General features: G+C 36.1%; 1 protein-coding gene across 3 annotated transcripts in view; it reads left to right on the forward strand.

The window, feature by feature from the left end:
* tnr (tenascin R (restrictin, janusin)) overlaps positions 1–7203 on the forward strand; it is a 252997-nt gene extending 245794 nt beyond the window's left edge. For all 3 annotated transcript variants that reach the window (XM_051698725.1, XM_051698723.1, XM_051698726.1), the window contains one exon: positions 1600–7203. In XM_051698725.1, coding sequence (XP_051554685.1) covers positions 1600–1716 — 117 coding nt within the window. In that variant the 3' untranslated portion in view covers positions 1717–7203. The remainder of the gene's footprint in view (positions 1–1599) is intronic.
* The last annotated feature ends 5377 nt before the right edge of the window (positions 7204–12580 follow it).

The following is a 12580-nucleotide window of genomic DNA, read 5'->3' on the forward strand; positions in this document are numbered from 1 at the left end:
CAGGGCCAGCAAAGCCTTCTCTGCTGGCCTAACATGCCTAATAATAAATTACATTTGCATCCTTTCATTCTCATTCACCTTTTTGCCTATTTATTTTCAATCGCTTTCCACTCCTATTTCATTTACAAACGAATAGGGGAAAACGAAAAGTTATCCAATCAGAATTTATTCCTCGACACTTACAAGCAAAGCATAATGCATGTTTCATATTGCATGCCGAAGCCAAGCTCCTTGGCCGAAACAGCACGTGATTCTGAGCTCCACCCCCTTGAGTCTTCAGAATTTCCATTTAATCCCACAACAGTGCAAATTAATAGGCATCTAATATCAGATTTTCTGATTCATTAGCCAATCAGATTTATTTATTTGTTCTTGGTGGGTGAATTCTTTTAGATACGTCCCAGTCGAGGACTTCTAGCTGGCCTTGAGTGACACAATCACGCATTGAGTGATGTACATAATTCGAAAGCAAAGAGCACGAAATCAAGCTGACAGAGTCGGCTGTCATTTCTGCCGCTGTCGCCATTGAGAAAGAGATCCTTATGGATTTAAAAACCCGAGATGTTCTGCATGACTACGTGATTGCTTAATTTATTAAACAAGAAAGGAGGGCTGATTTTCACTTCAAGTAAATTAGTGCTTTTTGCGTTGTTATAGCAACATCAGGAGTTTTCTAAGTGTAAATTAGGCTGCTTGAGCATTCAGTGTTTCAAGTTTTGAAAAGAAATCGTGTACCCTGACAAAACAAAATTTATTGCAAGTGACATTTAAATCACAAATATTATTATATAGCTTTTTCCAGGTATTATAGAACTCCTTGGTAGATTCATAAGAAAAAATATCATTTTTGAATGTCAGTTCGGGAGACATATCCAATTCTTATTTAGTAATGTATTTCACAGAACAATCATGCTGCAGTTAAAATTAGGCTGGCTTGAGCATTCAGCATCTTTTCAACTTTTGGGTTACGTGCATTGGTGTGTTTTTTTAAATGTGAATTGGTGATATTAGTTGGCTGCGACGTAATGTATGATGTCCATAGGCATAGGGTGTCTTATTCATTATGAAATGGTGTTTTCTTAATGGCATGAATCACACTGAAGGCCTAGACTTAAAATGTATGGGTCACCACTGTATTATTATATAATACACATACATAATACTGTTCTCTTTTTACCTGTATTCACCCTACATTTTATCTGTATATGTGCTCCCTGGGAATTGAACTCATGACCTTGGCAAAACATTCATGTATCTCATTTTACCAGTTGTCCCACTTTACCTGTATTCTCTCTATATTTTATCCATGGGAATCGAACTCATGACCTTGGAAAAGTATTAAAAACAAAAACTTCAGTTGCCAACCTACTACTTGTTCCACTTTACTAGTTGTCCCACTTAAACTTTATTCACTCTACATTTTATCTGTACTGTATATGTTTTCTATGGGAAACAAACTCATAACCTTGCCATTGCTAGTGCCATGCTCTATTAGTTGAGGTAATTGCACAAAATCAGCTCAAAGTTAGCTATGCACTATACATTGTGTTAATATTACTCTTTTTCTATGTAGTAACTCCATGTGTTTGACTGCCGCAGGGTATAAACTGGTATCACTGGAAAGGCCATGAGTTTTCCATCCCATTTGTGGAGATGAAGATGAGACCGTTCAACTACCGCAGCATCAGCGGCAAGCGGAGGAGGTCCACCCATTAATCCACTGTCCTATAGCTGTTTCTATTTTTAAAGAGGGGGAGGAGGACACAAGTAGTGATGTAACTTATTTAAACATTTGAATGGCAAAATCCCTTTGACGAATGTCTGAAGTAAATTGTAAACCTTGAGGTTCGGTGACTTTCTTATGTATAATGTCATTTGTTCAGTTCAGAAATTTAAAGACTTAGGTTCAGTATAGTTCAGCACGTTTACCGTGTGAAGCTTGCAGAAAGAACCTCCGTATTAAGTGAAGAAGAGATAATTTTCTCCCTTTGAGATAAAAAGATTTTAGACAAAAATATGAATGCCCATTAAAAATGAGATGCTTCTATTTTTATAAATCATTAGAAATACCTTTAAAATGTAATTGAATGATTTTTGGTCGGTGATTTATTCATTTTGATTCATGCTCATGTGACACATTACAGTGGTATGTTATGCTTTTACGGCACCCTGAAGCCAACATTCTTTATTTTAATATAATTTCATTTTCATCTCTCATAAATATTTCATTACATATTTACAATTGTTCATTGTTCTGTCAAAGCATTGCAGAGGTTGAAATTCCAAACATAAAAACAGGGTTTTCTGGGAAAATATTAAAGATTTGTATTAATGAAACCTAAACATCAGAAACCAAAGATTTATTAAATATATGGGGTAAGAAACAAAGATTGATCTGAAAGATGAAAGAGAATTCTTTGTATATAAAGATGATATACAGTACTTTTTAGACATGCCATCATTGCAAATTTGATACTGATTTTCATCACTTGAGTCAGTTTAAATCATGATGAATCAGTGGAAATCCATTTGCCAGCTTTCCTTTTGAATGCATGTGGGTATACATGTATGTAATGTATGAAGGCATACATATGTGCATATGTTTGGGGTGCTACAGGTCTGCAGACACGTGCTTTTCAATCAGATCATTTGCATCATGTTTAATTGCTTTGCTTAGCTGGAATTTCATTCTTTTGTGCAATGCTAATTATTAGATATTTTTACATCATCCCACCTCCTTAGTTTAGTCTAAAGTAATGATTCTTCTCATTTATGCTTCAGAAGTGGTTTTATACATATGCTGACCTATGTTCACTTACTTTATATGTACTCAAAAACATTCTTTCCATAGCTCTGTCTCATACTACATGCTTTTGAGTCCTAAAAATGTTCTTGTTCCTGTAGACTTGAAAGAATAATGGTGTCTGTCTTTATCTTGGTAAATTCTTTAGGTTACTCACAATTCATAGAAAAGTGCAGGAAAATTGCGGTATGTGTTTGCATTTGCAGTACTAGCTTCCAAAGGAAGACATCTGTGAAGGGTATTTGTAATATGTATCTGTTCCTTTTAATACAAAGTCATTCGGAAACTTTGCTGTGAAACAGTCAGGAAAGTTCTTTAAAGTTCAAAACACTTACATCAATACAATAACTCATAAAAGCAATGCAACTCCTATTGCAAGTTAGATTATAGTCTTTGTTTTTTACTTCTTGTACCTGACAAGAGTATATTATTTTGTTCTGTAGGTTAAAATTGCCTCAGTGTATTTTGTACAGTGATTGAAAGGTTCATGAAGGAGTATGACCATGTCAGATTTTTCTAAACTTTTTCTCATGCAATGTAACTTACCTCAGCAAATTAATAATTCTTTTTCTACTAGTACATTACTCACTCTGTTATCATGAAAAGTACAAGTTAGTGAGTGTGTTTACATGCACAATCTTTCACCAATTGTGCTTAATAAGCTGCCGACGTTTAAGCTCACAAAAAAGTTTTTTCTTTATCGGAGTAAGGTCATAAACGGTTTAAGCATAAACCGATCAACAGGTAAATTTTTGCCCATTACCCTAATTTCATGTTGCATGTAAACACCTGTACAGGCATTCTTACCGGCTTGTCTAATGTGCGCAAGTGTTGTGATCATTCCAGTTTACATTTTTAAATCAAAAGCAGAGAATAATCCATTCAAAAACAGCTGGAAAAAAAAAATCTTGTTTCAATTTAATAAATAAATGTTCATGCTGCCTTCAAATGTCAAGTTATGTCAACTTAAGAGGTAAAGTTGTTTAAACAGAGCAGACAGTTGACTTATCAATAGGTAACACTTTACAATAAGGTTCCTTTTGTTAACACTAGTTAACAACATTAGTTAACAAACTAACAATGAACAATACTTTTAAAGCATTTATTAATCTTGGTTAATGGTAATTTCAACATATACGAATACATATTTAAAATCAAAATGTTGTATTTGTACAAATACATTAACAGTAGTTAATGCACTATGAACTAATAATCAACCATTGTATTTTTATTAACTAACATGAACTAATATTTATAAATGCTGTAAAAAATATATAAATACTGTATATTGTTTATTATTTGTTTATGTTACCTAATGCATTAACTAATGTTAACAAATGGAACCCTAAGTGTTACCAATCAATATAACTTGTTAAATGAGCTTAATGTCTTTTTAAGTAAACTCTACATTTTTAGTTCAATCAACTGTATTCTAATTCAGTTCAAACTAATATATAAGTTCAATTACTTGCATTATTTAATATTATTGATAACCATAGAAGCAGTTAGGGCTATCCCGTTGTCAGAGTTAAAATAAACTGCCATGTGATGGTAAATAGATAATGGTAAACTTGGACAATTAAGTTATCTCAATAAGATCAATTCAGGGCAGTTACTCTACATTTTAAGTTATGATATCTAAAAGGGGTAATATATATATATATATATAGTGTAGAGGTGTCTTAAAAAACAGCATTAAGAGTCATAAAAAATCTGAATTGTTGAACTCTTTGGAAGTCTTAAAAAGTGATTTCTATAAAGATTTATTTAGTGCTTTGGCACATCTGTGTAGTCTTTCTGTTAGTGAAAGGCCAGTGTAAGAGGTGAGCCATAGATATAAAGTGTTTTTTTCCAGCCTAATCTCATGAACATTACATAACCATGGCAACATTTTTGCAAAACAAAATTATGTCTTTTATTATGCATTTTGCTGCAGTTTCCCAGTGAAATGTCCAGCAGGTGTGCCAAAAATGAGTGAAATTTTGTCATAATCAGATGAGGTTTTTAAGGTGAATATTAGTTGGAGTAAAACTTATCTTCCTAGCCTAAAACTTTAAACCTAAACAATAATGTCCTAAAATCAAATGAGAGATCAAAACAGACATCCTTACCATAAATCAACACCTTAACTTAGCCGGTAATGTTCTAAAAGCAAATGTGACATTAGAAGCTTATTTTCTGAAGCAACCACATTATTTCATGTCGCTTCTATGACGCTTTCGTCTCACGTGTCAGCTTGTGTGCATGGCTGGGCTCAAACCTAGGTCGTCCGAGTCCAAATTCCAACAGTGTGTAAGGGTGTACTCACACTAGGCCCGGTTGCCTTGTACTGTGCCTAAGCACTATTGTCCCCCTCTCCCCACTGCCCCGCTGGCCTGCACTCACATTGCACTTAACGTTCCAAGCCTGAGCACGCTTACGTCATAACGATGCAACTTTTTGTTTTGAAGAAAACAGGAAGAAAAGCGCTCTCGCGGAGCACAATGGAGTCCATCATTGTAACGTTACTTACTCTGTGGCTTATTTTGAGTCGTTTGGGGCACGTGACACATGGCCCTCTCACATGCCTAATTGTCAACAGCATCGTACCACTGGAATTTATCCTTTTCATCCGATGAGCTGCCAGATTTACGGAGTGCATTCCGGACCTTCAGACACTGAACCATCAGTTATTTTCAGCTTGTCACGTCATTGCGCAATGGTTCTTTGGTATCCACGAGCACGAAGACAGTTGCAAATTTGACCAAATATCTCGTAGTTCTTGTGTGTTGTATCCAGTTGTTCCTGTATACTCTCGTCTGCCCAAATTTCCAGTAAACACTGCACCCATGCCGTAGACCAAAGTCATCCCCTTGCCCAGTCGCATCATTGACGTCATGTTTCAAGTTCCGTGCTCAGTCACAGTTAGCGATCACACTAGATGCGTACCATGCCTGAGCCAACTGAACCGTGCCCGAGCCCACCTCTTGCCAAGGCACGGTTCAGCGTACTATGCCCGGGCACTGTACGAAGCGATAACACTTGTCAAACGAACTGGACTTTGGGGGTCAAACATGCTCGGGCACAGTACAGATTGCCTAGTGTGAGTACACCCTAAATGTGGGCGAGTCTGTAATACAAACATTAAAATGTATAGTTTTTCAAATTATGCGTTAGGTAATCTATGTGACTAGGTTGTGTTTTTCAGTCCACCTGCTTTTCTTTTTTAACAACACCCCTTTCCATAGTCACTTTTCTCCTAATGAGCCTCCTCGGACTGACAGCACTGTGATGTCTTCAAAGACCTTCTACCCTTTTCCTTTGCTTTTATTTTCTTTTTAATTCTTTCTAGGGGTTATGATTAGAGAGTGCAGTAACAACTGGGACGGGAATTGGAAACCAAGTAAATTTTAATCAGCTCAAACCATTTGCATTTAACAGTGAAAAGGCTTACATTTCGCCTGCACCAGAAGGCATCATTTCCCACAGTTAATGCTCTGTGGAGAATACGGTGAGGAAATGTTTTTCTTGTTTTGTTTCCCTTTGCAAATTAATTGTCTTTGGTTTCACACTTAAGCAGTCCTTTCCTTAAAGAGAAATATATATTTTAGTCTAGTAGACTGATTGAGAGAACTTCTAAACAGAGAGTCAGATTTGCCTTCATTATTAATTGACTCAGCATATGGTAGGGACACGTCAAGGCCCCTCCATTCTGACATGCCACCCATCCACTAAATCACTTATGGCTCAAGATTCACCATAACACATTCAAATCCATTACATGCTGCACTTGGAACTCTGACTCTTTTTTTACACTGGCATCTAGGTCATCTTCACTACTCTCATATAAATCTATTTACTTTTACCATGATAGTGTAAAAATCCTGTACGTTTTGTACCTAAGAGGATGTTGTAGAGCAGTAAAAATGTTTGACTGCCTAACCTTTACCTCTATGGCTTTTGGAAAATATGTTTAGCATGAATACTAATGAAGCAGGTAATATGTGAAAAAGAATGAAACACTTCTCCCTAACTCGCTGACCACATTCTGTCTGATAACCTTGGATTTTGATGTAACAGAACAAATTAGCTGTAGTTTAACTTAAAATGTGCTGTATAATTCCTTTTTTAATACATTTTCTACACATTAATAAAATATTCAAAATACAAAATCTGGGTTTGATTGTGAAATGATTTGGGTTATTTATTCTACTGTATATCTTATACATTATCTGTTGTGTAGTCAAATGAAAGCTTATGATAAACAAAATATCTTTTCCATGGTAAGCTGATGTTTGTTCTTGCACCCAATTAGTAAGATAAACCCTCTGCATTTGTCAATGGAATCCAGCTAGACATGTTAGGAAGACAGCATTTGAATTAGGCGATGTGTTGAGACACTATCTTTTGAGGTTTGTATCACACAACACAAATTGTCTTTGGCACCCTATAGCCAAACGTAAACTACTGTATCTAGCAGATTAACTATGTACAGTATATCCCTGTTTAATATGCTGTAGCATATGGCAAATTAACTTTCACTTTCTCACCTTTCAGTATAAGCTAAAACGTATATTCTTGCATTTATTCATTTATTTGGAAATGTTTATCATAATATAATTCACAAAACAAAATTATGATTTATATTTCTTAAAATAATTTCGCCCCAATTTGGAATGCCCAATTCCTACTAAGTAGGTCCTCGTGGTGGCACGGCTACTCACCTCAATTCGGGTGGAGGACAAGTCTCAGTTGCCTCCGCTTCTGAGACAGTCAATTCATGCATCTTATCATGTGGCTCGTCGTGCATGACACCGCGGAGACTCCGCATTTGGAGGCTCATGCTACTCTCCGCGATCCACGCACAACTTAACATGTGCCCCATTGAGAGCGAGAACCACTAATCGCGACCACGAGGAGGTTACCCCATGTGACTCTATCCTCCCTAGCATCCGGGCCAATTTGGTTGCTTAGGAGACCTGGCTGGAGTCACTCAGCACGCCCTGGATTCGAACTCGTGACTCCAGGGGTGGTAGTCAGCGTCAATACTCACTGAGCTACCCAGGCCCCCATATTTCTTAATTTTAGACAAAAGTGAACATGGAAAAGTTTTATGGAAAGGACAAGAAGGCTGCATAGCTAGTTTTTCCAATTTACATCAGGGAGGATGAGCAAGGATTTAGTGACAGTGAAAATGACATTAGTAATCGACAATAGTGAAGAACGCATGACAATTATTCACTCACTATTAGTTTGTAGAGTTACAAGGGTAATTTTAAGAAAGAAAAAAAATGTTCTCAGACCATTTTCAATTGTGGTACAGAGTTGCTATATGGCAACGTTTCCAAATGTATGAAAAAAAAAAAATCAGTTTATTTTTTTGTATTAGAGCTATTTTAAATCCGAAAATCAAATGGGAAAAAAGTTCCATCAAAAAAAAAAAAAAAAAACTAGAAATGTCCTGCCATTCTTGAAATGCCCAACCTAAAAAAAATGTCCTTATATATATATATATATATATATATATATATACATATACATACATACACATAATATACGTACAGACTGGTAATTACAAGGGTATTATGCTATAAATGTGGTTTATGAGGACATTTCTAGTGTCCCCATAATTCAAATCGCTTAAAAAACACTAAACTATGTTATTTTGAAAATGCAAAAATGCAGAAAGTTTTTTGTGAGAGTTAGGTTTAGGGGTAGGGTTAGGGTTAGGGGTTAAAATCTATAGTTCGTACAGTATAAAAGTCATTATGTCTACAGAGAGTCCTCATAAGGATAGCCGTACCAACGTGTGTGTGTGTGTGTGTGTGTGTATGTGTGTGTGTGTGTGTGTGTGTGTGTGTGTGATAATCTTGTAATACTTAAATCTATAATAAATAATGACATGATAATTTATCATTAGTGATAATAACAGTACTTAAGTTTTGTTGATGTACAGTATTGTGACTTTCTTCTTTGAGGGGTGTTCAAGCCTTAATTGGGGGATCAGACCCTCCCAAACCCCCTTATAATTCACACCCTGGAGGAAGAGATTGAGATTAAACACTTTAACAGTGGAAATTCTGAAGAATTCTGAATCTTTTTTTTGTTTTTTGTTTTTTTGTTTTTTTCTCAGTCTAAACTACTTTAGACCTGAATAGTTCATGGCCTCTGTATAAAAGATGTATAGGGTGGTATAAGCTTCTGTAGGAGATGTCAAATTGGTTTGTGCATAGTGCAGAAAGAGAATAGTTTCAACAGTGGTTGCTTGGTGATGGGATTTTATATACCATTTTTTCCACAATGCTGCATCATGCACTTATCAGCCTTGGTCAAACTCTTGCTAGGTCTTCATATGTGGTCCAGAAATGTAGAAGAAATCTGCTTTGTCTGCAGATTTCTGTTCATTACAACTGTAAAAACCCCAGTTGTAGTGAAGTGGATGGGGCTTAAAGCAGAATGAATGCTCACATTTTCCCATGCATTCTCCTTTGCTGCATGAGCTAAAGAACCATGCCCCAGGTATTTACAGAACACATTTATATTGGTCTGATAATGCACTTTATGGCAATAGGGACCCACTAACCCTGGTCACCAACTAAAAGGACTCTTGAAATGGATGAACCCCCTGGCCTTAGTTCTTCTTCACTCTATTATTACTCCTCTGGGTCCCTGTATGAGATGTGCCTAGGGTGAGTTTGATGTAAGTAGGCAGAGTACTTCACAAGTCACTGAACGCTGCAAGCTAATCACTCCTGACACCAGAATAAGAGGTTGGGCGGCTGCCTGCAGGAGGACTCAGTAATGACAGCACACACATAGGGGTTTAATTGAGAAAGCAAGATCAAATCTGGGGAACAGTACCAACTGAACCAGTGGAGATTTGTTTGTTGGCAATTGATGCAAATTCTGTGGATGAAGATTGGCAATTAATATAAATTTAAAGGTAAGTTTCATTCATTAGCTGAATGGGATACCAGCATGCACAAAATGTTAGAGAAAAGTAGTTTTGAAATAGTGGTGAAATGTCTTAATCTGTACTGTAGACTTTTTGTTTTACTATTCTTTGACAGGTCAATGGGACTGAGAAATTATACCAAATAGCTGGTTTGCTTATAATGCTGCAAATTTTTAAACTGCATTAAAATGGCTTTAATTATGGCATTGAAGCATGACTTACCGTAACACTGTATGAATGATGTATTTTAACAAATACCATTTGAGACAGTTGTTGACATACAGTTAAAGTATAGAGCTATAAAATTAATGTGGATGGCAAAGCTCAGATAAATTGTTCTGAAAGAATTTGATGAGAAATGTTTGAGTTTATATTCAGATCGCTGACTGTTGATTGCAGATTGGTCTTTTGGCGTATCTGAGAAGTTTGAAACATTATTGAGATCTCTTGAAACTCCAGAAGAGACATGTTAAGCAGGAGACATCAGCAAAGGTCTCCATATGCTCTGTCCTGGAGAAAAAAAATTGATGTTGATTTATTATCTAGATATCTAGATATTTATTTATTTATTAAGAAAGAGATAAAATGACTTCAGGGTTCATTTTGTGTGCAATACAAAAGATAAACCAACTGAAACATGTAGGCTTTTTTCTACCTTAGATGATGAATTTGAATATGTCATTGTTTTGATTGTTTAGTGTAGAAAAATATTTATGACAAACAGAAAGTCTTCAAACAGAACGACCAAAAAGTTCATATCACACTTTTTTTGAGACATGCGCTATTTGTTGAATGTCTGTTGCTTGGATTTTCAAGGGTACGCTTCAACTTGAGGGTGTAAAAAGCTCTAGAAAGGCAAGAAGAAAGAGTGCTCTTAGTAAAAAAGCAGGCTTTTGTGAGTTCTCCAGCCATGTTGGAATTGATGGTCTCAGGCAACATTTCTCAATCAACCGTCTTGCGCTGGGCATGCTCAAGCTTTTGGACTTTTATCAAGATGTCACAACATATGGTGCAAAGCCACATAAGTGCCCTTTAGGGCTGGAAATGCTATAAAAAGTGTGGGCCTGAGGCCTTTTATGGGTTGCATTATTTTGAACTATTTTGTCTTTCCATTTGAATGTGGGCCAAGCTGAATTCATCCTTTGAATATGTTCTGTCCAATTTAATCACTTTGTTTAAAGCTTTGTGTTGTCAGATGAGAAAGATTTCCTTGAAATTGAATACATTTTAACCATGTTTATGTGAGCGGTGAGTCAATACTTTTTCACATCACAAAACTGACTGTAAAAATAACACTGACCAAAAAAGTCTAAACATTCAGGTTGGATTAATGACACTAAATCAAAATAACATAAAGGCTATTCACTGTTGTACTACAACAGACAAAAGACCTAAAGTTATTAGGTTTTAAATATTACACACAGAATTTATTGGCCATGTTTATTTGAGCAATTAAACTGAAGTATGTCATTTCTGCACCACTAATGCCACCAAATGGAATTGCAAAAATAAACTGTTTTCAAAAGAGTTTTCTGAGTACACACCCATCTGCCCTAGGTCAAACAAAGAGATAGCCCCGCCCACAACTCATGCCATTGGTTGAGTTACGTTGTTGGGGCATGCCTAAATGGGTGGCTCAAAACAAACAGAGCAATTTTCATAGCGCCACAGAAAGGCAGTGCTTACTGTTTTCGAGACAATTAACTTCTATGGCTTACTTGTTGTTGTCTCTGCATATGGAATATGGAGAAAGTATTTTTGCACAGAAAAAGTTATATACTTCACTTGCACTTTTTAAGTTTGATTGTTTGTGATGTTTTTCCTAATTCTTCTTTTGTGGGCCTTTAAGCACAATTTTATATCAAAGGGCATGTAGAATAAAGCAAGGACATTTTAGAATAAAGCTTATTACATTATTCTAAAACCACATTGAATTGCGTTTACTGAATATGTTCCAATACTTATTTAATACTTTACTGTACATATACAGATCTTTTATACACAGTAAGTCTGACAGTGGGTGGGCTGGCTGGGGAGACAGGAGGCATAATTTCAAGGTTCAATACAACATAATGATACTGTAATTTTGCTTTTCACAATATCTAAACCGCTAGTTGCCTGTTCAGAGAAAATGTTTTCTCGTGAAGTTCAGTAATGTAATGTATAAATCCTATACGCAGTTTTCCTCATCATGCTTGCTTTGAAACAATGCACAAAAAAGGTACATGAAAATATCTAGGGACAAAAAGAGTAGAAAAATAAATATTACAGTAAATTACCCAATTCTATTTCTAAAATCACAGCAACATAGAAACTTGGGAAGGAGTAGGTCCATTTATGGCATAGCACAGAGCACTATCTGGTCCCTCCTCTTGTTTTCATAACACAGTTCTGATACATTTCATTAGAATGACTCATAAGGTGACTGGTTAGTAACGGCCTGGACTATATTTAGATTTAGAGGCAGCCTGTTTATTTTTCATTAGAAGGACTGTTTATAAACCCAACACCCTTATATTTTTAAAGCAAACACTGTACCTTTGTGATGTGCAATATGCTGCTTCTGAAGGATCCAGTCAGAGAACAGGAAAATGGTGGAAAAGGCTGGAAGACAGAGATAATATTTGGGTCTGCCTTCCTCAGTTTTCTATAAAATAGAAGTCTTGCCACAGCTTTTAGATCTTAGAAGTTGGGTGTGAAGGTTAAGAAGTCTCAACCTCAAGACTGTGAGTCCACACTCACTGTAGCTCTTCCACATTACACATCAAGTAAGACACAGTCCTAGTCTAGTCTAATTTCAACATGTAACCCAGACAAGCCTTCTCCTGGCAGAAGTGGTTCTA

This window comes from Myxocyprinus asiaticus, chromosome 5 (genome assembly GCF_019703515.2).
Source record: "Myxocyprinus asiaticus isolate MX2 ecotype Aquarium Trade chromosome 5, UBuf_Myxa_2, whole genome shotgun sequence".
Taxonomy (NCBI): domain Eukaryota; kingdom Metazoa; phylum Chordata; class Actinopteri; order Cypriniformes; family Catostomidae; genus Myxocyprinus; species Myxocyprinus asiaticus.